General features: G+C 38.6%; 2 protein-coding genes across 4 annotated transcripts in view; one reads left to right on the top strand and one right to left on the bottom strand.

Annotated features, from left to right (window-relative positions):
• The window catches only part of nbeal2 (neurobeachin-like 2), a 115367-nt gene extending 113484 nt beyond the window's left edge, over positions 1 to 1883 (bottom strand). For all 3 annotated transcript variants that reach the window (XM_049480199.1, XM_049480200.1, XM_049480202.1), the window contains exon 1: positions 1495 to 1883. In XM_049480199.1, the coding sequence (XP_049336156.1) occupies positions 1495 to 1545 (51 nt within the window). In that variant the 5' untranslated portion in view covers positions 1546 to 1883. The remainder of the gene's footprint in view (positions 1 to 1494) is intronic.
• A 3122-nt stretch (positions 1884 to 5005) lies between these two features.
• ccdc12 (coiled-coil domain containing 12) lies at positions 5006 to 25190 on the top strand. The gene is made up of 7 exons (XM_022674349.2): positions 5006 to 5182; positions 6247 to 6320; positions 19223 to 19302; positions 20887 to 20948; positions 21195 to 21229; positions 21310 to 21386; positions 24822 to 25190. The coding sequence occupies exons 1-7, from the start codon at positions 5099 to 5101 to the stop codon at positions 24899 to 24901; spliced, it is 492 nt and encodes a 163-aa protein (XP_022530070.1). The 5' UTR covers positions 5006 to 5098; the 3' UTR covers positions 24902 to 25190.
• The last annotated feature ends 2081 nt before the right edge of the window (positions 25191 to 27271 follow it).

Below are 27271 nucleotides of genomic sequence, written 5' to 3'. Positions count from 1 at the left end.
TTGATGTATAAGGATTTTAACAGGTCAATTTTAAAATTGTTAAAATAAGAATAACTTGATATAAACTACTTTGTGTTGTTATTGATCATAAATTAACATGGAATCAACATATTAGATGTGTAGAAAAGGAAAGATCACAAAGTCAATATCAATCCTAGAAATCAAGTCAGGAAATCAAAATTTATTACACTGTAATGCTCTACAGATAATATATTGATCACTACTATTGCATACTTCCTAATATATCATACTGTGTGAAACTGCAGGGTTCTACATATAAAACAGCAGTAAATGCTATAGCAGTCCTACAAAAACAATCCATACGTATTATTAACAAGGCTGGTTACTATAAACATACCAATACTCTATTTATGGAATTCCATGTTATGAAATTTGATGTATTTATATATTGTAAAATAATCCAGAACAAAGGTACAGAGCAAAGGTTAATTTAGTACCTTACTGTGTGCAAAGTCCAAATATGACTTGTTTTTACAAATGTACAAGAAAATAGATTAAATTAAATTGAGATGTATATCTGTTGTTGGAGTTGGAATGATACTAACATGGGTTTACTAATATGTCATTCATTTTCGATTTAAAAAAAAATATATGTATATTATAGGCAATTCTTGAAGGTTACAAGTTTTTTTTGTCTATTATTGTTTTTTTTCTTTCTTTTTTATATACTTTAAGAATGTTTAAAGGTAAATTAACTATTAGTTATGTAGGACAGGCATAATTAGAAGCATTATGCTTCTGCCTGTGCTTTCCTTTTCAGTCACTATTTTGCTGACTAACTGACTGAATAAAGAATTATCAACATCATCATGGGTGTCTATGCGTTAGTATCAATTTTATCTTATCGTTAATCTTAATGTTGTTGAAGGCTGGGGTCAGCAGAAGTGAATGGAGTCAGTAGGGCCAACAATAACAACAAGGAAGTGTGCTCGTGCTACCTGGCTCACAGGTGTACTCCTCCCAGCAGGAACAGTGACAACAGTGAATATAAGAGTGAAAGTAATGACGTTAGAGGTGGTCTAACGCTAGAATATGGTAAACAGGGTAAAACTTGTATTATATTTAGGATTGTTATGATGGTGTTTAAGGTGGCTTGTGTTTAAGGTGGTATTTTGAGTGTGTAATGTTACACTTCCTGCTGCTGCTGCTGGTGGTAGTGGAGGAGGTGGTGGGGTGTGTTGTGGTGACTGTAGTGCAGTGTGTGTTTGTGTATAGTAAATAATATAATATATAGCTATATAATATATATAAAGGTGTGTATTGATGAATATAATGATTAAGAGTGTTCTGTGAGGTGTGTGTAGCTGTATAGAACACTCCAGAGGAGCAACAGGTGTGTGTGCGTGCGTCAGAGCGAAGCTGGAGTTAAGACTTCTGGTTGGAAATGTCCGTTCCACCTTAAATATCGCTTTACTTGTATTGGCATTTAAGGTGGAATGGACATAATTCCAACTTCAGCGCGGTTCCACTCACCTTGGTGTAGTATAACATCCACAGCTCGTACAGCCGCTCCTTCGAGGCCATTCTCCCGCTCACCCCTGGTTTTCCTCACTCTCTCACTCCTCCAAGTTCACCCGAGCTCGCTCTCTCACTCTCTCTCTCACGCGCATAAGATCACACAGTGCATGCTCCTCTTCAGCAGCGCGAGCGGCGGCGGGGGACGGAGGGCTCGCTCTACCTGCTGCTCCGCGCGCAGAAAGTTGCGTGGATTGCGTGGCGCATGGCTCTATCTGTGTGAATCCAGCTGCGGCAGTCGGAGAGTGAAGCCCGCAGCACGTGGAAAAACACTCCGGAGTGATACCGCGCGAGCGCTCATGCCTGTCAGGAGCGAAATCCTCGCGGAACTTCAAAGCGCTTCACTTTACGCCCCGCGCACTGCGCGAGCGCTCCGCTTTGGGGCGCCAGTGAGCGCGCGCTCTCTGACTGTCTGTACTACAGCTGTAGTACTTCAACTTCAACATGATTTCTCTTATTTTGCTATTTATAGGTACATGTTTGAGTAAAATGAACACTGTTGTTTCATTCTATAAACTAATGACAACATTTCTCCCAAATTCCAAATAAAAAAGAATCATTTAGAGAAATTATTTGCAAAATAACAAAAAAAGATGCAGTGGTTACAAATCTCAATGCCAAGAAAACAAATTCATATTCATTTAGAAACAGCAATACCAGCGCTTTAAGAGTTCAGAATATAATATAATATCAATATTTGGTGGAATATTGATCATGCCTCTTAGCATGCTCTCCACCAGTCTTTCACACTGCTTTTGATAGACCTCCTAGTGCACAAATTCAATTCAAGCAGTTCAGCTTTGTTTGATGACTTGTGACCATCCATCTTCCTTTTGATTACACTCCAGATGTTTTCAATGGGGTTTAGGTTTGGAGGTTGACTGTGAACTTATTCAAATATGTCTAGACATTTTTTTATATAAAATGGCTTCAATGTGGCTATTTATATGCCATAGTTACAGTTTTCAGCACTTGAGGCTTATGTGTGGGTTTAACAGAGCACACTGCAAAGCATGAACATGACAAGGGTTTACATTCAGAGCTAAAGCCTTAACCAAGGCCCTGTAAAATCTTTTCTAGACCATGCAAACAAAATGCAAATGAATGCAGCAGGGCTGATTTTGAATGGCGTTGCTTTTTCTCCATGCGGCAGCAGGCCTGTAAACACCAATCCCAATTCAGATCAACAAATCTAATTCAGATCAAATCAGATATTAAACATTTTCATCAAAACAGGAACATCCATTTCTGGAATGGCAAAATGTCTTGATTGTTATCTTATTTGAACATTTAAACTTAGACTATGTAATTCTATAATGTATTTTTTTCAAAGATAGGAAATATTAGTGCCAGTAACACCGATGACAGTAACAATGATGACAATAACACTGGTGATAAAAAGTACCAGTAAATGTATCACCAGTGATAGTAAAACCAATGACAGTAACACTGGTGACCTAAATACCGGTGACAGTAACACCAGTGACAATAACAGCAGTGACAGAAACATCAGTAACAGCAACACCAGTCACAAAAACATGAGAACAGAAACATCATTGACAGTAACACCAGTAACAGATCACCAATAGGAACAATAACACCAGTAGGGACAGTAACACCACTGAAACTAACACAGATGACAGTAACACTAATAACAATGACACTGGGACAGTTACACCAGTAATAATAACATCGTAAACAGAAACACCAGTGACAAAAACACCAGTAACAGTAATACCAGTGACAGTAGCACCATTGACAGTAACACAGCTGACTGTAACACTAGTGACAACGAAACACCGATACAGTAACATCAATGACAGTAACACCATTTGGCAGTAACACAGTGACATCAGTAACAGTAACACCAGTGACAGTATCACCAGCGACAGTAACAACAATGGCATTTTTCTACATTAAACTGCATGTTTATGATAATGATATATCTGCTAACATATACTATTTAATTAGGTTGTATTCTGTCTTTTTACAGTTCTCTAAGAATAAAGTAAAAAGTAAAGGTCACACCCTGAGTTCAATTTCTCTAGCCACACCCTGGCCTGATTACTGCCACACCAGTCCTCCATAAAAAATCTCTTAAACAGGACCTGCCTTACAAAGGATGTAGACCAGAAGATATTCAAAAGCTAGACATCATGCCAATATCCATAGAAATTCAGGAACAAATGAGAAAGAAAGTAACTGAGATCTATCAGTCTGGAAAAGGTTATAAAGCATTTTCTAAAGTTTTGTGACCCTTTCACACTCAATGATGCCACATTCAACTGTTCCACGTTTAACCCTGTCACACTCAACCCCATCACACTCAACCCCATTACACTCAACCCCATCACAATCAACCCCGTCACAATCAAAACTGTCATACATAAACGGCGTCACATTTACCTGCGCCACATTCTACCAGTCACATTCACCCCAACAAATTCCACCCAGTAACATTCAACCGTGTCACACCCAACCCTTTTACACTCAATCGCATCACACTCAACCCCATCACACTTAACCCGATCACACTCAACCCCATCAAACTCAAGCCTCACACTTAACTGCGTCAATACTGAACATAGTATCTCAAAATAATAGGTAACCAGTATAGGGTACCAGATACCCAAGTCAAGTCAAGAGGCTTTTATTGTCATTACATCTGAGTACAGGTACACAGTGTGATGAAATTACGTTCCTCCGGAACCATGGTGCAACATAGAACAACAAGCAATAGACAACATAAAGTGCAGGAGTGACGACAGTGCAACGTAAAATTATAAAATTATAACACTAAATAACAATAAATACAAAAGACGAGACAATTTAAAGACAGGACAGTGCAGTACCGATACGGTATAATAAAGTGTATAGTGGGGATAAGGTGCAGAGATGTGTGACATACTGTAACATATAGAACATATATAATCACAGCAGTTACTGAGGTAGAGTTTATAGTTTTTAAGAGTGCAGCAAATAAAGTCATGTCAGCCTCTGTGTGCTGACTGGGTGTGTGTGTGGGTGAAGTTCATCCTGTTATTAAAAAGAATATATTTGGCTTTACAATGATGCTTGCAGAAGCACATTAATGCCGTTAATTAGTGTGATTGTAACTGTTCAAAAGTTTGGACACCCCACCCGCACATCATCCAGCTCTCCTGTACTGTGTGTGCATAGAGGAGCTTAGCAACACCATAGCAACATCAAAAGCAACAACCACAGATACCATAGCACCACCACAGCAACCAACTAGGCTTTGGGCAAAGGTTTTGGCACTGGTTAGAATGTTTTGTCTCATCCCCACTCAGAAACATTATGCGGTTAATTTAAAAGAAAAAAATATTATGGACTGAATTTTTTTAATATTTGCCTTTTTTATTTTATTTTAGGGAGCGAAAATAAGAAAGCTGCTGGGGTTTGTGTGTTTGAAGGCAGTATAACGGGGTACGGGCCCTTTAATGCTCGATGTGCTCGGCGCTCGGAGCTGGAGGCTGGGCAGGCCGGGAAGTGGAGGCTGGGAGCCGGTGGTCGTGCTGTGGTGCAGCTGCTGGTGGAGGTGATGGAGCAGGCTGTGGGCTCTCTGCAGGAACAGGCGCTGAAGAGGAAGGAGCGGCTGAAGGCGCTGAGAGGCCGCCAGCTGCAGGTGAGCTCCCGGTGTTCACCGCGGGCTGTTTAGCGCAGCCTGGTACCAGAGCGGTCTGCGGAGAGCTAGGCTAGGCTAGTGCAGTGTAGTGTGAAGGTGCTAGGCTAATAGCATTAGCTGCTCGCTAAACATGCTGCTAACAACCATAGCATAGCTAACGGAGCTAACTGAGATTGTTTATTGTTTAAACTTCTGAGTTAACCCATCTTAACTAGTTACGTTAACTATATTAGTTGTCTTTTTATAGCTAGGTTAATAGTTTTGTGTTTAGCTCGACACATAGCTAGCTAGCTAACACTTTATAACCTATATCAATCTAGAGGTAATAAGAGTTATCTAAGTAAACATAGGTTATGTGTATTTTAGACTCAGATTTTGTAATAATAAGAAGAATAGGAAGGAAATGAATAAGCAATACAATAATAAGCTAACTGAAATACGATAAAATTATTTAAACAAAGCAAAAGAATGGGAGCATTACGTGTTATTATAGACCCATGTATAGTTTTAGGCACATGTAAAATAGACACTTTAATTTAACACATTAAACCCTGTCACACCCAATCCTATCACATTTAACCCTGTCACACTTTTTTGATGATGGAAAAGCAACCTTTAAACAACCTTTATAATTTGGGAAAAACTATTCCAGTTCACTCTACCCCACGAAGACACTGAGATTAAAATGCCAAGACTGTGTAGATTTGTCCTCAAAGATAAATATGCTATTCAAAAGAATCTAAGGTATAAAAAACAATGTGGTTTGTTTTTGTATACAAACTAATTCTGCACGTGTTCATGTATAGCTTTAATGTCTTTAATATTAAATTTACAATGGAAAAAATCATAAAAATAAAGAAAACACTGAAAGAGAAGAGGTGAGTCCCTGTTTTGAGAGTAAGAGTGCCACAGCTAATCATCCAACATCATAACCTGACCTGACTCTCAGGGCTAACTGCAAAAAACAAAAAAATACACAGCATAGCATATAATATAATAAATCTGGTTAAAACTGATAAAAAATTATGAGTGAAAAAATTAAAAGAGATCATTTTTCTTTGTAGGGAAAAGATCAAGCAGATGGAGAGCCGGACAGCAAGAGAGCTCTGGACGAAACTGAAGCAGAACAGAGGCACAGGTATGGACTGTACACACCTAACAACATATAAAAACACAGACGTTTGAAGGAGTATTAGATGCTAGACTAACGTTGGAATTGGATTGTAGCTAATCTCTATAAACAAACCCCTAAATTGATTGTCTTTGAGGGCTGTTCACATGTGTTGTTTGTTTCTCTGGTCTAAATCAGTGGAGTAAGTTTGCTTACTTGGAGCTTTTTCCCCATCTGTTTAGTTTGTTTTCACACAGGTGCAAACCTTAACGCACCAAAATTTGCCCCAACAAACTTTATGAGCATGTCTCCTCTGATTGGTCAGAGCTGTCTGGTTCAGGAGCAAGAAGATAAATGCAGCAAGAAAGTTCTGTGTACCAGACCAGCCTTTACATTTGTGCAGAAAAAAGCTGCTTTAACACTGAATGTAGAAAATATTGCTGCTGTGATTTCAAACAGTGTTTTCTATGCAGTGTCTGTGCAGTAATCAGAGTTGTATGGCCATGATTAATGAGCGAGATCCAAAACAAGATCCAAAAGAATGGTATACTTTCATGGTGACAGTATAAAAATGACATTACTCATGTTCATTTTGTGAGAATAATTATCGCCTTTTGTATTTTTTAATTGCAGTTTAGAAAACGGTATCGGAAAAAAAAATTACTGTTTGGGTATTGGTATTGAATTTAAGGTACCGTACCAGTATCGGCATAGAAAGCCCTATGCCTGTGCATCATTGTAACCCAAAGAAACATGTGACGGATACATGTCTTGACTGGGGATTTAACAAAATATCGACATCGTTTTGTATCAAAATTTTTAGTTTTGCAGTACACTATTGTGTCGTGTTTTTTTTTCTGTTGCTTATTTGGTGTTGTTTTTAATCCACCCACTATGTAGTGGTGGTGAACTGTTGTTAAACAACAGTGCAGGTGAACAGTGCAGGTGAACAGTGCAGGTGAACAGTGCAGGTGAACAGTGCAGGTGAACAGTGCCGTCAGCCACTGTTTTCAGTTTCTGAATTACTCTACATTTTCAGTTTGCCTCTAAAACACAAACACACGCACACACATTTTGTCCGTTCTTTAGAGGATGAAATCCAGCTCTGTCTAAGGTTCTGTAAACAGGAATGTCCAGTTCAGTGTTAACTGTCCTCCTATCAGTGTTAAGCTGTGGGTACTGTCTCTCCTGGGCGACAGAGCCCAGTACAGAGCTGTGATCAGTGTTTATCTGAGGTGAGCTCTATTTCTGACCAAGGCCTCTGTCTCCACTGGCCGCTCTCCACTGTTTATACTGAGTGTTTATAGTGGAGAGAGGGAGGCTTGGCACCGCCGCTGGAGTGAAGGTCTCCCTTTTAAACTCATTGCGGTGTTTATACTGCTTCTGTTACCAGTGTTCACTCTGATACAATGGGATCAGTTCAGTACAGAGTCCAGAACACACAGTATTTACCGTTTACTTTTTCTGTAGATCTATAAACCACCTGGAACTGATCAGATTGGTGGATTAAATTGAATTAGGGCTAGACAATAAGGCGATATCGATATTTATCACAATAACAATTATTTCGGTTCGATATATCCTGCATCACCAGTTAGCCATTAGCCATCTCCACTGGTATTAGCAGTCTAGCTAGCATTGGGCCGACAGCTGCAGTCCGGTTTTGTGAGGGTCATAAATAAACCACAGAACCCACTAATATAACTAGCACAAAGACATCGACCTATTATAAAAAAGCAGTGGTTAATTTAACTTGGAAAGACAGTTTGCACCATTGTGGCTAATCTACGGTTGTGGGCTTCATAGTAAGAGTCCTCAAGCAAGCTCATATACTTATACTTGCATACCAAGAACAACAAACAACTTTTTCTATTTTATTTGCATTATTGTACTTTATTTTGGAATTTTCCAAGTAAACGTTTGAACAAAAAGTGGTCAAATATCTAAATTCTCTTAATATTTACATGTCATTTTAAGCACTTTAAGCAGGACTTGCATGTGTTATTACAGACAGCACTTTTACTTTTTGTGCTATGTTTATATGTCTAACTCTATGGCTCTGGGGATTGAGGATCTCCTCAGTCTGTGGATTGAACAGCTCTAATATTAAAAGCTACATTAAAGTATGACTTTATAATACTTAAAAAATGTAATAGAATTGCGAAAAAAAAACATTGCAGGGAGAAGAGTTTTTTAATTTAAATAATCAAAAACCAGGTCAGCGTTTGTTATTCTGAAATTATTGTTGCTTTTTATTACATTTCTTTTGTTAAATGTAATAAACATTTATGTGGTAACCATCTAGGTACAACGTAGCAAGTATTTAGCAACCATAACTACCACCTGGGATACTATAGCAGATGTCTAACAACCACAGTATCCAAGCAACCAGTAACATCTAACTCTTTCCAGTTTCAGCATTATGGCCATACCTTAGCAACTTGTAGGCTGTTTTCTCACCTGATAGTCTAGACCAGAGTTTGTACCAAGGTTCATGTCTTTGTTACGTTGTATTAAGTATATTTGGTCCAGTTAGTTTTGGTTTCACACAACAGTTTAGTGAGCAGACTAAAGTACTTTACTACATCCTGTCATCATCAGGTATGTGGGTGGAGTCTCTCTATACTGTAAGTTATGAGTTCGGTGAGTTGCTTTGCCAGGTGTTGTGCTGAATTCTAGGTTTCTATCAGAATCTGATTCCCCTTCACGTAAACCTGCTTCCTGCAGCAGAATGAGTAGGGGTGTAAGGGTATGTGTATTCTTTACGAACCATTACAGTAAGGGAGTCATGGTTTGGTTTCAGTGAAGGTAATGCAGAACTAGAGTGCAGAGAGCACACGCAGAAACGCAGATAATTCAAACTGTCCACAACCGGCGCTGCTTTAAAATTGTGCCCTGCCATAGAAAATGTCTCTCTCTCTACCTCTCTCTCTCTACCTCTCTCTCTCTACCTCTCTCTCTCTCTCTCTCTCTCTCTCTCTACCTCTCTCTCTCTCTCTCTCTCTCTCTCTCACTCTTACTCTCACTCATATTATAATACACCACCCCTCACAATAATACTGGGAAATTCCAGTTAAAAAAAAAAAATCGTGATTTTAATTATTTTTTTAAGTAATTAACACCACTAATATATTTGTAATTTTAATGTAATGCTGACATTTCTTAAAACTTAAAATGCATCCAGTGATATTCTTAGGAAAAAAATATTGTAGTTTCAGCAGGAAAGTGCCACAATCATGCTCAAAAGATGAAGCCTCTCATGTTGACGGTAGGAGAGAACCCTGGTTTTAAGCGTTTAATATAAGAGCTCAAACCCCGTTTACAACATTCAATCCCAAAAAACAAAACGCGGTTGTAATAAAGTTCCATTGTTATTATGAAGCTAGGAAAGGTGAGGCTATACAATATGGCCAGCCTCTTTATTTTTTCCACCAACCGTACCCAGTCTAAGCGTTTGTGTCCAGACTGCTACGTGATGCGCCTGCACGCCATGGGGAGACAGATTTCAGCATGACACCAGTTCTTTTTTTCCTCTGGTTTGTTTAAAGACTGACTCAGCTTCCTGTAATTGGTCTGAAAATCTAAACGTACTATAAAAGTGTTTCACACGGCAAAAGAAGCGGACCATGGTTCAGTAAAGTTGGACTGGGGTCAGCCTTTTAGTCTGAACTGTGGTTCACGCCCCCTTTTACACCTGCTAGTTTGGTTTGGACACAAACTGAAAAGTCTAAGGCAGGGTTAGCTTTAATCAAGTGACCACATAGCAAGAGTTTAGCATAGCGGTGTGTGTGTGCGTGAGCACATACGTGCATAAGTGTGTGTGCGAGCATGCTCGTGTGTGTGTGTGTGTGAGAGAGTGTGTGTGAGCACGTACACATGTGAGGATCTCCGAGATCTCACTGAGAGGCTAAGGGTGTGAGCAGTATGGTGATGTAAGTGGGGGCGGGACATAAATAGAAACACTAAACTGTATCCTATACTGAACTGATAGCTAATGAAAAGAGGCGAGGACTGGTGCGGTATGGTCTGTTTTGTGTGTGTGTGTGTGTGTGTAAGTGTGTGAGAGAGGCTTTTGTAGTCTCAGAATGTCTCTATTTAAGCTGGTCTAAGTGAAGGCTGGGTCCAGGCTGGAAAGTTTAAAGGTGTGTCTCACTCTGTGACTCAGCAGGCATCATTAAAATTGCAGCACAGCTCATATTGCAAAACAGAGCTTCCATACACAGGTGACCACATACTCACTCACACACACTCACACACACACACCTGTAGACAGCAGTGTATAGATTGCTTATTTAATGCTGTAGCACAGGGGTGTCCAAACTACGGCTTCCTTTTTTGGAGCGGCCCGCAAGGTATTTTAGAAATAGAATGAAAGTTGTGAGATTCAAAGTTTGAATGCTAGGTGTCAGAAACGGGCCAAAGAGTCTAAAAGCGGAGAGGGTGCGCATTTCTAGCGCAGAAAAACGGTGCAAAATAGTCTAAAAGTTGCCGTAATTAAGGAGTTTAATATTAAAAGACATCGTGAAATTAAACATCAATTTGAAAAAGATAAAGATAGTCAAGTAAAATGGTGTGTAAATGAAATAATCAGGAAAACAGTATTATTTAAAGTGGTATGTTTCATTATTTGTTTTATTACCGAGTGTGGTCCGTGACTTCAAATATATTTCTCCTTCTGGCCCCCAACAAAAAATTTTGGACACCCCTGCTGTAGCAGCATAAGTTCTCCTAAGTGGCCCATTTCCTAGTTTTCTTTCTATTTTATTCCTCCGAATTAGTGCTGGGTGGTATTGCAAAAATGCATATCACTGTATTTTTCAAGATTCTGACTGTTACACGGTATATCACGGTATTTTTGTTATTATTTTACTGTGTTACTGTACTGTTAGGAGTTTATATAATATAAAACACATAAGGCTTTAAATTAAGGTTTTGATTAGTATTGGGTTTACTTTGTCCCACAAAATGACACAATATATGAGGAATTCAGACTTTATTATCAGAAAAACAGCTAAATAATGTAAACAATGGACCTTAAAAAGAGATATGCTAACAAATTTAACATGGCTTCCTTTACAAAATTAAATAATTTAATAAATAGTTCCATAAACACTATAAACAAACCTAAAATACTCAATGTTTAAGTATTTAAAGAGAAATTTCTCAAAAAAATTGCACAGGTTAGATACAAGTTTAATATTAATTTACTATATGTTATTCCTGACGCCATTAGAGACATAACAATATTTAAATCAGCTAGAATTCCCTTTTTTCTCCAGTTAACAAATACATTCAAATCATCATTCAAGCTACATTATTAATATATTTTAAAGTACTGTAGTTACTGCTCTATTTTACTGGGATAAAAACACTCATACAGTAGAAACAGCAGCAGCAGGTGTTGTGATTTCTCTGCAGGACTGAGCTAGACCAGTGTTTGACGCTTTTCTCTGACGGTTCTGTACTGCACGGTGCTCCGCAGCGCCCTTTAGCGGTATGGTGGTATGAGAGAAACGCATACCGGTTCAAGTTCACCCTGCGGTATACCGAATGAACCAGCACTATTCCTAATATAGCCTGTGTGATTTATATGAGGGTTATTAGATGGTGACATTGATTACAATCATAGCTCTGTACAGCTCAGCTGGAATAAGTGAGTAGAGAGTAAAAATGAACTTAAACTTGCCGTTTGTTGGCACTCCCTGCCGACTCCCTTCTCCCTCACTCAGTTAATGATGTTACTGTGATATATTTTTTTCACAGAAGTGATTCTTTGCTGATGAAATATTTTCAGTATGTGTAATCTCTCTCGAACACTGAAGTCTGCGTCTGATGAGGAAACGCCTCTTTTCTCTGAGAGGCTGTGGAATGTGTGTCATTGTCTCTGGTTTGTGTGTAGGCCGACGGAAAGGCTGGGTGAGGGAGAAACGCTGACGTTTATTCTCACACGACACAAAAAGATTCTCAGATTATAGACGTCATTCAAAACAATGGAACCAGATCAATTCAGTGGCGTCAGAGATTGCAGAACTCGACCACAGTTTAAGAACGCGACTGAAACTCCACCTCTTCTGTACTAATGTGTGGAACATGTAAATCATATTGAGAGATGGAGGCAATATAACTAAACATACAGCTGAAGAACGTCTTTTTGGATGTTTTCACATCTTAAAATGCCCCAAGGTTTGTGTGTTTGTTACATTGCATACTAAACATATTTAGTCTGGTTCGTTTTGTCCAGTTTTACACTGCAGTTTAGTGACTGAGTGCACTAAACAAATTTACTACATCCTGTCATCATCACTTATCACCTATGTGGCTGGAGTCTCTATATACTTCACATTAATTGGTTTGTAGCATGTTGTTTTTCCAGGTATTGTGCTGAATATTGCTTTTTTGCAGAGAATTTTGGAAGGAGATTTCTTTTTTTCTAAATATCTTTTTATTGTTTTTTCCTTTTTTACCTCAAGAGCAAGTACAACAAAAAGAAACAATCAAAGGTATTAAAAAATCAAACACTAAGATTAAAATACTGTAAATAACCCAACACATTCTGCACACACACACCCATCCTATAAACTATGGATAACATTTTTCCCAAATTCCAAATAAAAATATTGCCATTTAGAGCATTTTATTTGCAGAAAATGAGAAATGGCTGAAAAACAAAAAGATGCAGAACTGTCAGATCTCATAAAATGCAAAGAAGACAAGTTCAAGTTTAAGAGTTCAGAAATCGATATTTGGTGGAACAACCCTGGTTTTTAATCAGTTTTCAAGCATCTTGGCGTGTTCTCCTCCACCAGGCTTACACATTGCTTTTGGATAGCTTTATGCCTTTACTCCTGGTGCAAAAATTCAAGCAGTTCAGCTTGGTTTGATGGCTTGTGATCATCCATCTTCCTCTTGATTATATTCCAGAGGTTTTCAATTTGGTAAAATCAAAGAAACTCATCATTTTTAAGTGGTCTTTAATTTTTTTTTTCCAGAGCTGTATCTACATATTAATATATAATAGTCTATTTCAGGATAGCTTATCTTTTACGAAAGCAGTAGCTCCTGATCAGAGTTGGATTGTAGCTGCTTTAGCACAATATAGTCTGGCAGTGGCTCTCTTCAGCATAAGAACGTCAATAAAAATATATAAGAAAGTGTGTTTTAAAAGAGATTTCTCCTCCATTACAGAATTTCTATATCAGTTTTTTGGCTGCTGTAACAGCTGCCATTATTATTTTCCTTTGAGAGATAATAAGAGATGCAGATTAAGATTGGAGTCATCCCCAAATTCAAAGCGTTTCTGAATTATTAGAAATTTTCCTGACCAGGTCAGACCGTTCTAGCCCAAGATGGGTAAAGAAGTCTCCAATGATCCTAAAATATCCTCACAGGGCCTACAGCGAGCTCTTATCAGAAAGAAACTGCTCAAGCTTAGCTTTTTTTATTGAAGCTGTGCCATGAAAGGAGGAAACCTTTACTGTCAAAATAACATCGGGGCAAGACTGAAGTTTTCCAGAGAACACCCAGACAAAGAGCAGAGCTTTTGGAACAGTGTTCTTTGGGCAGATGGATTCAGAGGCTTGCACTGAAGTGCTGTTAATACCCAGTGGTGCTGTTTTGTGCAGGCACTTTTGTGCAGAAATGAGAATCTCCAGGGGAGGAAACTTGTTTACACTTAAGATATTAGTTCAAATGGGTGGAACATAACTAGTCAAGTACAAAAGTAATAGAAGTTTAAAGGTAAAACATTTTTAGACAGGGCGTAAAGGAAGTCGAAGGGAAATAATAGGATAGAGGAGTGAAGGAGGGGAAGAAGGAAATGAGGTTAGAAGTAGTTAGTGTGTTAGAGGTGTTAGGAGAGTAAGTGCTCTTTGAAGAGCTCAGTCTTCAGGAGTTTATTAAAGATAGTGAGAGATTCTCCTGATCTGGTAGTAGAAGGTAGTTTGTTCCACCATTGGGGAACAATGGGGAGCTTTGTGTGAATGTTTGGTAAAGCGAGGCGACGTTCACTGGAGGAGCGCAGCGGCCGGGAGGAAGCGTAAGCCTTCAGGAGCGAGTGCAGGTAGGAAGGAGCCTGATCTGTCATCACCTTGTAGGCGATTGTAAGAGCTTTGAATTTGATATGAGCATCATCTGGTAGCCAATGGAGCTCAATGAGCAGCGGGGTGACGTGCCCTTTTTGGCTGGTTGAAGACCAGACGTGCTGCTGCATTCTGGATCATCTGGAGTGGTTTTACTACGCAGGCCGGGAGGCCAGTTAGCAGGGCATTGCAGTAGTCAAGGTGTGAGATGATGGCTGCTTGTACTAGGAGTTGGGTGGCCTGTAGCTTTTAAACAAAACAGCCTGAGATACACTATATAGACGAAAGTATCTGCTCACTTCCATTGTGTTTGAAGATATGAGGCTTGGATGGAGCTGCTCAGCCATGGAAACCCATTCCATTAAGCTCTCTACACAGTTCTTGAGCTATTTAGGTATTTAGACTGAGGACTCGTATCCCACAAAAAAAAAACATATAAAACAAAATTGATCAAAAATTGAATCAAAAAGTAAATTATCTATGTTAAGCCCAGCTGCAGCCTGAACTCATTCATAGCTCCTGAGGTTCTGACAAAGACGAAACCGAAACTTCACGTGAAGTGTGCATCAGACGAATGTCTTTTTAAATGTGAACCATATCTGACTGTGTGAACAGCTTGAAATAAACATTGGATATTGTTGGGTAAATGTAATTTTATTGTAGTTTCCATAAATGGCCTGGAAAGTTAAGATTTATAGCAGTGTTTACACTGACTGCATGCTCTAGTTTTTAGAATATAGGCTCTTTAACACTGAAGTGTTCGGCTGATCTGGAAAACCGACTGTTGACATTCCGGCAGCTCCGGGTTGTTTGCCAATATGCTGCAGATGAAGAATGACCGTGGAGCTGTATTGTTGCAGCAGGTGGTCAGGAAGTTTCTCCAGGAAAACTTAGGATGGGAGGAGTTCCAGCCCTTTGTCTCCGTCTTTCCCTCAAGTGTGTTTGGTTCTCTGCTGCAGTTTGGGGTCGATCTCTGTCGGGCGCTCATAGCACCACCCTTAGAATTGCCTGGGAAACCAACGATCCCGTAACAGCCATCTAACACGTTTAGAGAAACCACCTACAAACACTATTACAGCCACCCAAGCAGCTATATTATATGGAAAATTCACCTTGTATAGAGAAATCACCTTGTCATCACTCTTGTATCAATGTGAAACACAACAGCAACCACATATCAATATACAATATCAACAACCAGTGATACCATGGCAAACACTTGTTACACCATGGTATCCATCTACTAACACGTAAGCAACCTGGGATACCATAGCATCCTGCTGGAGACACACTTGAAATTACCCCATAGTAACATAGTAGCTACCTAAAATTTAACAGCAACCACCTACAAACATCTTGGCAGCCACCTTGTAACACCAAACCAACTAGCTATACTTCTTAAAACTAAGCTGAATTACCACAGCAAACCATAGCATCTGCCTAGTGACAAACTTGCATTGATGCCATAGTAACCACTTTGCAACCACCTACAAACTTCTTGGCAGCTACCTTGTAACACCTAAGCAGCTATATTATATGGAACATTATATAAACCACCTTGCTACATTCTCAAAACAAAGGGAAATATCACAGCAACCACCATAGCATACCATAGTATCTGCCTAGCGACACACTTGAAATGATGCCACAGTAACCACTTAGCAGCCACCTAAAACATGAAGCGCAACAACCTACAAACATCTTGGCAGCCACCTTGTAACACCTTAGCTGCTATATTATATTGAACGTCATAGAAACTAATTTGCTACACTCCTTGAAACAAAGTGAATTACCACCGCAACCACCATAGAATACCATAGTATCTGCCTAGTGATAGACTTGCATTAATACCATAGTAACCACTTTGCTACCACCTACATACATCTTGGCATCTACCTTGTAACACCTAAGCAGCTGCATGGAATATTATAGAAACCAACTTGCTACACTCTTGAAACAAAAGGAAATATCACAGCAACCACCATAGCATACCATTGCGTCTGCCTAGCGACACACTTGAAATGTGTCACCACAGTAGCCACTTAACAGCCACCTAAGACATGAGGAGCAACCACCTATAAACATCTTGGCAGCTACCTTCTAACACCTAAGCAGCTTTATTATATGGAACATTTATAAAAGCCACGCTTAAAACAAAACAAATGGAAATACCGCTGCAACCACCATAGCATCTGCCTAGGGACATGCTTAAAATATTACCATAGTAACCACTTAACAGCCTTCTAAAACATAAGCATTAAGCTATATTATATGAATCGTTATAGAAACCAATTTGCTACACTCTTAAAACAAAGGGAAATACCACAGCAACCACTATAACATACCGTAGCATCTGCCTAGGGGCATGCTTGAAACTATACCATAGTATCCACTAAGCAGCCTCATAAAACATGAGAAGCAACCACCTACAATCATCTTGACAGCCACCTTGTAACACCTAAGCAGCTACAGTATATGGAACGTAATAGAAACCACCTTGCTACACCCTTGAAACAAAGTAAAATACCACAGCAACCACCCATCCATAGGTTTGAAAATGGTCTTATAGAAATTGTCTCTCTTTGCTTCAGCTCTGCTCTGGTTGAGCTCATTTTTTCTAAGCTTTTGATGTATCTTTGTGTGGGGGAGGGTGGTGATGGATGTATCCCCCTGTAGCCCCCTGGCTCCTCCCCTCTAATCAGCACAGAATCAGGGTGTGTCTCTGAGGAATCCTCTGATAATGAGCTCTGATCCGCTGTAGTGTTGGTTGGGGGGTGCAGAAGCCCCTGAAGGGTTACTGAAAGGGTGTAGATTGTGAAAATGTTGATGTTAAGATGGCACATTTGTAGATGTATAACCCCAACCCACAATAATCCCGCCCCACCCAGGGACGAAACAGAGACCCTGATGCAGTCTGAGGAACAGGTGCTACATGCTAATGATCTGCAGTGAAGGGCCAAAAGAAGAAGAAGGAGGCTTTGTCTGCTGGTTTGCTCACTCCGCCAGTCTGACCAGTCCTGCTCTTCAGCTTCAGCATGGGAAATTAGTGAGCTTTTACTGCCCCCTGCTGGAGACCTGCTGTACTGAATCAGATCCTTGTTGTACCCCTGGAAGAACCTTAAATCATACCCTATACTATTTCATTTGTCATTACTTAGGTCATACCCTAAGCAGTATTATGTTTTTTTCTATGTTGTTCCCTAGGTTCTACCTTACACTGTACCATAGGTTGTACCATAGGTTGTACCCTAGGTTATACACTATGCTGTACCATAAGTCATTTCCTATTCCGTTTAACCGAGCATTTGGCTCTATAAGTGAAAAGACAGAATAACTAATAAAATAAAATATTTAAAAATATAATATTGTAAAATTAATACAGTGGTTAAAATAGGTGGCACTCAGACTTTGTCCAAAAAGGTTCATTTGGTGCATTCCTAATAATTGATATTGTGACATTGGATCATTGTCTGGTGAAATCTGGTGAAAATTAATTCTGTATTTGTTAGTTGTTATTTAGTACATACAGTACATTAACAATGACTTATAACAAACGTTGCAAGTGAGATGCTTAAACGATAGTAAATGTACTAACTTAAATTGTTTTCCTTAAAATATATAATTTCCCTTAAATTCTGCCATTGCTTGTATTAATGTCACCATCTTTCTAAAAAAAAAATTGTGTTAGGTGGTTGTGGCCTAAGCCAGGCTGCTGTTATAATTATTTTGATATTAAAAGCAGGATTCTTAATAAATAGGTCAAATTTCCTTCAATCATATTGTGTTGGAGTATACTTAGTACAAAGGGCTGGATCTAAAGTAAGTGTAAGTCCCCCAGCTTCTCACAGTTTCTCCTAAATAGTTCAGATGTATTGCTGTATTTTGATGTAATCCAAGAGATGTTCAAATATCTAATTTTTATTTTCCAATTAAATAAAAAATACTACTGTAATTTTTAATATCACAGTATACACTGCCTGGCCAAAAAAAGTGGCCACCTAGATTGAACTAAGTAAATGATGTGGGGTTGATGCTGCAGTTGGTCTGCAGGTTTAGGTTCAGCAACAGTATGTGCTGAAAGAATGAGGTCAGCTGACTACCTGAATATACTGAATATAGACCAGATTATTCCATCAATGGATTTTTTTCTTCCCTGATGGCACGGGAATATTCCAAGATAACAATATCAGGATTCAAGGGGCTGGAGTTGTGATAGAGGGGTTTAGAGATCATGAGATTTTATACGCCCTACTAGAGCTGGGCGATTAATCGATTTTATAGAGTAATTCGATTTTACAGTTAAGCACAATGTGTTTTTATGAAAATCGACTTTCTGAGAGTTTTAATTTTAACCACCGACGCTCCTCTGAGCTTAGCCCCGCCCCCTCTCCCGCGCGCAGCCCGCCCCTCTCTCTCCCTTTATTTGTATCATTTCTAACATATTTAGAGTGATTTTACTCACTTTTTTCTCTCACAATGTTAATCCTTTACAGCTTCAAAAACATGTATTATGCAAATTAGGCGATGACGTCATATAGCGACTTCTAGAGACTTTTAGGAGATTTTAGTATCGATTAGTAGCTCGATGAGTTTGGTGAGCATTGTATTTCTGCATTTTCTGCATTTGTAGTGTAGCTTCTTGAGGACAAAACAAGTATAATAACACTGTGGTAACATTGAGACTCCACCCAGATATGGACTTGAACCAAAGACTCCACCACTGAACTTAACCTTCCAGCCTACATTCTGCCCAAATACAGTACAGAGAGTTGTAGGTAAAAGCATTAGCACCCCTAGCAAAATTGTATGTGTAACAATCTTAATATAATGTTTGTATGTTTGTGTGTGTAGAGATCTGAAGCTGAGGAACTACACCCCAGAAGATGAAGAACTGAAGGAAAGACAAGTTCCCAAAGCTAAACCTGCTTCAGGTGAGAACCAGCTTTTTTTTACCTGCTTTATCAGCCCATTAACACCTGTACTCATTTGGCAACTTCTTAGCACATTAAAGAACATGACATGAAAATGCGGTTGCATACTGGACACACAGGCCCATGCAGCGCTCTAATAACTCAAAACTATTGTTCTTAACCCTTTAACTTTTGCTTAACCGTTTTGTAGAGCATATAGTCACTTAGTGTGTTGAACCTATCCCAAACCAACCTGATTGTGCCATCTCTACCAATCAACCAATACCTTTTTAGTTCTTATCTGTAAATCACTCCGTACATGCAGATTGTTTTTGGTTGAATTTTCTGAAGAAAGCATATTGGCATTCTCTTTTAACGAGCTGAATAAAAGTTTAACAGAGGCTTTAGGAGAGCAACAGCAACTGTGTACGTCTGTGTGTGTCAGGAGGAGCAGGAGAGAGAAATATACCATATTTTTTGCACTATAAGGGGCACTGGACTAGGCGCATTTTTAATAAATGTCTATTTTCTAGTCTATTTTCATTTATAAAGCGCACCAGAATATAAGACGCATTATGTGACACTAGTAAGGAACAGGGTTGTTGTCATGTTTTCCTTTTAATTTAGCAGGTCTGTAAAGCTAAGGTAAGGAAACAAAACTGTAATTCTTGAAGAAAAAAAAAATATTATTATTATTATAAATTTTCTTTTAAAGTTAAAGGAGCACTGGATGTTAGTCTACACAAATTTCTCTCCTGAAAACAGTTTATTTGGGGGAGTAAAGTGCTTCCGTTTATTTACAGGAAGCTGTTTGTGCAGCAGCATCAGCAGCTAACTGCTAGCGCTAGCCATAGTTAGCGGTTAATGCTGCCTGACAGCGCTACACTGAGGAACCCAGAGCCAATGTAGCTTATTGTAAACATGCAGGCTACAGTCCAATATACTCATCTCTGAACGGCAAAAGAGCTAGCGCTAAACACGGTTAACGGCTAATGCTAATGCTGCTCTAGCAGTGCTAGTCAGGGTTAACAGCAGACTACAGGCCTAAAATAATCCCCTTTGAACGCAGAAAGAGAGAGTGCTTAGCGTGGTTACCAGCTAATGCTAATACTGCTCCAGTCTCAGTTCTGGAGAAACTTCACTGAAACTCCTGTATAGCGCTGAACTTTAGCAGAGTGACTTTACTGCTCCTTAATACCTGACTGGTAAAATTCATACATAAGATGCACCAGATTATGAGGCGCACTGACAATTTTTGGGAAAATGTAAGAATTTTAAGTGCATCTATAGTGCGAAAAATACGGTATATTGTTATATCATAAATAAATAATAATATAACTACTTTTTGAAGTCAGTGATACTGAAGTTTATGTCGATAAACAAAAACAGGTTCTGTAATCTTGATAACATGATTAATTTGCGGTATAAACATTAGAATAATTAATTATGGCCTTCTCACTTCATGCATGGCATATCCAGTATGTGACCACCGGGTGCTTAGCTCACAGCTGTGTTTGTGTCCTGCAAAAGTCTTGTATTAAACCATCTAACACCTCTCACATCACAGTAAAGCCTTTCTTACCTGCCTGTGTTTTATTCCTGCAGTGGAAGATAAAGTCAAAGACCAGCTTGAAGCTGCAAACCCTGAGCCTGTGATAGAGGAAGTGGTGAGTGATTTTATTGCCCTGTTTATTACAACCCTAAATCAGAATAGAGTTGTGATGGTGAAGCATTTATCTCTCTGTAATTTTGCCATACATTCCTAGAAAGCTTAAAATATTATTTGGCACAGAGGTACAGAGTGATGAAGTGTTCCAGGATTTATTTTATGCTTTCTTCCTGCAAACATCTCTTAATTTATACAACTGTTATATTAGTACTTTTTAAATTAATTGTATTTTTTTGTTTTTAAGGATCTGGCCAACCTCGCTCCAAGAAAACCAGACTGGTGAGGGGTCTAGAACATTTGCTCTTGCTTTTATAATGGTTTAATTGTAATATATTAATGAACTGTTATCTCTCCGGTAGGGATCTGAAGAGAGACGTGGCTAAAAAACTGGAGAAACTCGAGAAAAGGACTCAGAAAGCCATTGCTGAACTCATACGTGAGTGTTACAAAATTCAGTTACTTCAATATTTGACTTTGCTAAAGAATGGTATTGTGTTACAGAGAACTGAATAATTTCACTCTAAACTGTAACACTTTTAGACAGTCAGATCACTTCCCAAAGAACAGAATTGCTTTTACAGAGAATTGGATCACTTTCCGAAGAGTCAAATCGCTTTCACATAAAATCTAATTACATCCCATGGAACTGAATCGCTTTCACAGAGAACCCAATCATTTCCCAAAAAAACACATCAATTTAACGAAAATTGGATCACTTACCAAAGAACCAAACCACTTTTACAGAGAATCGGATCAGTTACCAAAGAAGCAAACCACTTTTACAGAGAATTGGATCACTTACCAAAGAACTAAACCACTTTTACAGAGAATCAGATTACTTACCAAAGAACCAAATCGCTTTTACAGAGAATCAGATTACTTTCCAAAAGAACCAAATTGCTTTTACAGATAATCGGATCACTTTTCAAAAGAACCAAATCGCTTTTACAGAGTATCTAATCACTCCCCATGAAACTGAATCGCTTTCACAAAGCACCCAATCATTTCCCAAAGAACCAAACCGCTTTCACAGAGAACCCAATCATTTCCCAAAGAACCAAATCATTTATATAGAGAATCGGATCACTTCCCAAAGAACCAAATCACTTTTACAGAGAACCGGATCACTTTCCAAAAGAACAGAATCACTTTTGCAGAGAATCGGATCACTTCCCAACTAAGCTAACTAAGTTAAGTAAAGCTAAGTACGTAAACAAAACTGTAAAAAAATAAAATAAAAAAAAAAGACTTTTAAAAGAGCGCTGGATGTTAATCTATACAGGTTTCTCTCCTGAAAACTGTTTATTTGGGTAAATAAAGCGCTTCTGTTTATTAACAGTAAGCTAAGATTCCCAAATTTCTCCAGCACTAAAGCTGGAGCGGTAGCCTTAGTGGCTAACTGTTAGCGGGGTAATGCCAATGCTGCTCTAGTAGTGCTAGCCGGGGTTAGCAGCCGGCTACAGGCCAATACTACTCACCTCTGAACAGGAAAATAGCGGTTAGTGGCTAATGCTAATACTGCTTGTTATGTTATGTATCCTGTATAACGCTGTACTTCAGCAGAGTGGCTTTACTGCTGCTTACAACCTGGTAAAATTCATACATAAGATGCACTGGCGTTAAATTAAAGCATTTTGAGTGCACCTTATAGTGCAAAAATATGTTACTAGTTTGTAATCAGTTAAAGACGTGTTTGTGCTCTCTGGGTTGTATGAACAGAGCGTGTGCACACTGCGGTGGTATAGATTGTGGTGTTGCGGTGATCTGCTGTAACTAGTCCTGGTGAAGAGCTGCTGTAATGAGGAGGATCCTGTTTTGAGGGTAATTGCTGTGTGGGTTCTTAAAGCCCCTGAGGGTTTGGCAGCTCTTGATGACATCATGGGCACAGTTATCTCTCTTCACGGCTCCGTCGGCCTGGAATAAAAGCATCACAGACTGATAGACTTCCCCAGCCTCTGCTCGGGCCTTCAGCAGCTTCACTGACCTAATTATACCCTGCAGTGTTTACTGTAGAGCTGAACACAGCTGGAAAATAAACCTGCTTGAATTGTTGTTGTTTACTTCTTCTTCTTCTTCTTATCATGAGGATGGTATCGAGGTGTGACATCATTGTTAGTAGAAGATGAATGAGTAATTTTACAAAATAAGATCATAATTAGGAAAACGCTGAAGAGTAAATCAAACAAAAACAATAAATAAAGCATGAAAGGAAGAGACAAATAATTAGTAAAACACAACCCCCATAAATACTTACCTAATTTCATAAAAGTAATATATTATATATATATATATATATATATATATATATATATATATATATATATATATATATATATATATACATATACACACATAAAACCTAACATGTAAGTGAGACATTTAATTAAATAATTTCATGAGAAACATTACCTCATTTAAAACTTGTTGCAGCAACACATCTCAATAAAGTTGTGACTTTATTAATTAAAAAGGCTGCAAAAAAGTAGTACTTTATAAAAAACAGCTGCAATAGGAGCAATTTTCAGCTAATATCTCACCATCTACAGCCCATCATCTAGAATCTTTACATCATCCTAAAGGTTCAGAGACTCTGGAGAAACCCCTGTGTGTAACGGAGAAGGCTGATGGTCAGTACTGAATGCTGGTGATCTTCGGGCCCTCAGGCGGCAATGCATTAAAACATGCTGTACTGAATCACTGCATGGACTCAGGAACACTTCCAGGAATCATTAAATTTCAGTTCACCGTCCACTTATGCAGGTTAAATCTGGATCATGCAGAGAAGAAGCCATGCCATCTCCACACCATCCAGAAAAGCCAGTGTTTCTGAGCCAGAGCTCATTTAAATTGTACCGATGCAAAATACAAAACTGTTTTGTGACCATAAGCACTAATAATATAGGCCAGGGGTGTCCAAACTTTTTTGTTGGCGGCCAGAAGGAGAAATATATTTGAAGTCACGGCCCACAGACTCTGTAATAAAACAAATAATGAAATATACCACTTTAAATAATACATTTTTCCAATATGTCTCTTAATATTAAACTCCTTAATTACGGCAACTTTTAGACTCTTTGGCCCGTTTTTCTGCGCCAGAAATGCGCACTCTCTCCGCTTTTAGACTCTTTGCCCCGTTTTCCTATGCTAGAAATGCGCACTCTCTCCGCTTTTAGACTCTTTGCCCCGTTTTCCTATGCTAGAAATGCGCACTCTCTCCCCTTTAAACTCTTTTGCCCCGTTTTCCTATGCTAGAAATGCGCACTCTCTCCCCTTTAAACTCTTTTGCCCCGTTTTTCTGCTCTAGATATGCGCACTCTCTCCGCTTTTAGACTCTTTGCCCTGTTTTTTTTGTGCTAGAAATGCGCACCCTCTTCGCTTTTAGACTCTTTGGCCCGTTTCTGACACCAAGCGTTCAAACTTTGAATCTCACATTATAAAAACCTGCTTAAAAGCGGGCCAACTTTCATTCTATTTCTAATATACCTCGCAGGCCCCAAAAAAGGAAACGGCCGCAAATGGCCTGTGGGCCGTAGTTTGGACACCCCTGACCTAAGCATCATTGAAAGGACAAATCCAATAAAGATCTCCATCAGAGAAGTATAGGAGAACATTCCTGTCCCAAAACTCCAGCTACTGCTCTCCCCACATCCCTCACCTTTACACACTGCTCTTAAAAGAAAAAAGGATGCTACACGATGGTGGATATGGACCCGTCTGGACTGCAGTCAAGTTCTAAATGAACTAAATAAGTGTTTTTAAAGAAATGGGCAAACTTCTTAATTCCAGCATCTGAAGTTTGTTGTGTTCTACTGTAAATAAGAGATTTACAAATCCTTGCATTCTGTTTTTATGCGTTTGTGCTTGTGTGTAGGTGAGCGGCTAAAGGGCAGTGAACAGGAGCTGGCTGGAGCTGTGGGAGCGGTCGCTGTGGAGGAGGGGGATTCAGATTGAGCACTTTTCGCTCATAAATCCAGCAGAGACACTGTTGTGAGAGTAAATACGTTTTATAGACGGCTGATGATGCTACGAAAACATGGGTGTTGAGACGTCAGTTCTGTGTGTTAGTGAGAGAGAGCGCGAGAGAGCAAGCATGCAAGTGTTTGTGTGTGTGTGTGTGTGAAAGAGAGCAAGCAAGAGTCAGAGAATAAGGATAGAGGTATGTGTGATGTTTAGTTATGTGAAATATAAAAGCTTGTTTTCTGTTTTTGATATTTTTTCATTAAATGAAAACATTTCTTTACCATGTTTAAAGGACTGCTGTTTTCTTTTGTGGGGGAGGGAGGGTGGGAGGAGATTTAGTTGTTTTCTTGCATCTGCCAATTCTAGTTTAGTCATCAATAAATCATAAATTAGTGCTGGGTGATAACATGTTATCGATATTTTATTCGTGACTTTATTCCTCCCACCTCCATTACAGGTTACTTGCTTTAAAATATTTAAATGCTATTATTTTAATAAACATAAGCAGTAAATAATCTAAAAATAACAACAAATCTAAAATAGAAAAACAGTAAAACATGTGTAATACATACTTTTTATATGACCAAAAATTATTAGACTAAGACTACACTAAAATGTGACTAAAAATAATAACATCTGAATGGCTAAAATGTTAGTTTTCATCGACTTAAACTAGACTAAAACGAATAATATCCGATAGACTAAAATGTAACTAAAACTATTATACATTTTAGTCGAAAGACTAAGACTAAAACTAAATCAAAATCACTTGTCAGAATGAACACTGTGATATACTCTTGTATTCTATTTATGTATTTGCCTGCATTCAGGGAGGGGAATAATCCTTTGATAAATATAATTTTATTAAAAATTGTATTAAAAAGTTCTATTGCAATTTAAATTAAACAGACAAATAATGTAAAGGGTCTGATTTTTTTTTAGCTTATATATTTGTCCCCTCGTACTTTTTTGAAGGGCCAAACATGTGGGGGGTTCCGGACCTGTGTGGATGTATAATGACTTTAAAATTACTTTAAAAGCTGTCTGAGCACCTTGTGCCCACCTGGCAAGTTGTGAACATCCTAGTGTCGGTCCACAAGGCTCTGAGCTGCTAGTGATTTTGGCCATAACTCCCTTATTCTGTCACTTATGAGTAAAAAGAAACCTTTAAGTGTAGCAGAAAGTGATTTGATTTATATTGTGATACATATCCATATCGGCTGATATGGAAAACTATATCGTGATGAGATTTTTTTCCATATCGCCCAGCCCTATCATAAATAGAAAATTATAGTGCATTAGCGTATTACAGTCTATAAGAGTGAGAAAATGGACATTATAGAGCATTATAGAGCGCCTCTTACAATTCTTGTAGTGGGGGCTCTATAATACTCTATAAGGCTATAATCTTCATACAATCCACACATATATAACATAACATAACATAACAGACTGTAATTCTTGTAGTGTATTACAGTCTGTTAGAATATATGTGTGAATTGTATGAAGATTATAGCCTTATAGAGTCCCCTACGCTTCCTGTATTGTATTACAGTCTGTCAGAATGAGAGTGTGAATCATATGAACATTATAGATCATTTTAGAGCGCCCCTACACTTCTTGTAGTGTATTAATTACAGATTATTAGAATGCGTGTGTAGATTGTATGAAGATTAGAGCATTATATAGCACCCCCTATGCTTCCTGTAGTGTATTACAGTCTGTCAGAATTAGAATGTGGTTCATATGAACATTATAGATTATTATAGAGCGCCCCTACACTTCTTGTAGTGTATTAATTACAGTTTATTATAATGCGTGTGTGGATTGTATTAAGATTAGTGTATTATAGAGCGCCTCCTATGCTTCCTGTAGTGCATTACAGTCTGTCAGAATGAGAATATTGATCATATGAACATTATAGAGCATTATAGAGCGCCTCCTATGCTTCCTGTAGTGAATTACAGTCTGTCAGAATGAGAGTGTGAATCATATGAACATTATAGAGCGCCCCCTACACTTCATGTAGTGTATTACAGTCTGTCAGAGTGAGAAAATGGATCATATGAACATTATGGAGCATTATAGAGCACCTCCTTCAGTTCCTGTAGTGTATTACAGTCTATTAGAACGAGAATGTGGATCATAAACATGGTAGGTCATTATATAGAGCCCACTGCGCTTCCTTCTGTGTATTACAGTCTGTCAAAATGTGAGTGTGGATCATATGAACTTTATAGAGTGCCCCCTATGTTTCATGTAGTGTATTGCAGCCTGTCACAATAAGAATGTGGTTCAAATGAACATTATACAGCGCCCCCTATACTTTCTGTAGTGTGTTACCAGCTGTCAGAATGAACA

The sequence above is a fragment of the Astyanax mexicanus genome, chromosome 6, assembly GCF_023375975.1.
Source record: "Astyanax mexicanus isolate ESR-SI-001 chromosome 6, AstMex3_surface, whole genome shotgun sequence".
In the NCBI taxonomy this organism is placed as follows: domain Eukaryota; kingdom Metazoa; phylum Chordata; class Actinopteri; order Characiformes; family Acestrorhamphidae; genus Astyanax; species Astyanax mexicanus.
The sequence above is the reverse complement of the archived record's forward strand: the minus strand, read 5'-3'. Positions and strand labels throughout refer to the sequence as shown.

Excerpts from the sequence above, each read along its gene's own strand:
- ccdc12 (XM_022674349.2), top strand. The coding sequence starts at position 5,099 with ATGGAGCAGGCTGTGGGCTCTCTGCAGGAACAGGCGCTGAAGAGGAAG. Across the intron at positions 5,183-6,246 it reads TGAGAGGCCGCCAGCTGCAG|GGAAAAGATCAAGCAGATGG; the intron begins GTGAGCTCCCGG and ends TTTTCTTTGTAG. Across the intron at positions 19,303-20,886 it reads CAAAGCTAAACCTGCTTCAG|TGGAAGATAAAGTCAAAGAC; the intron begins GTGAGAACCAGC and ends TTATTCCTGCAG.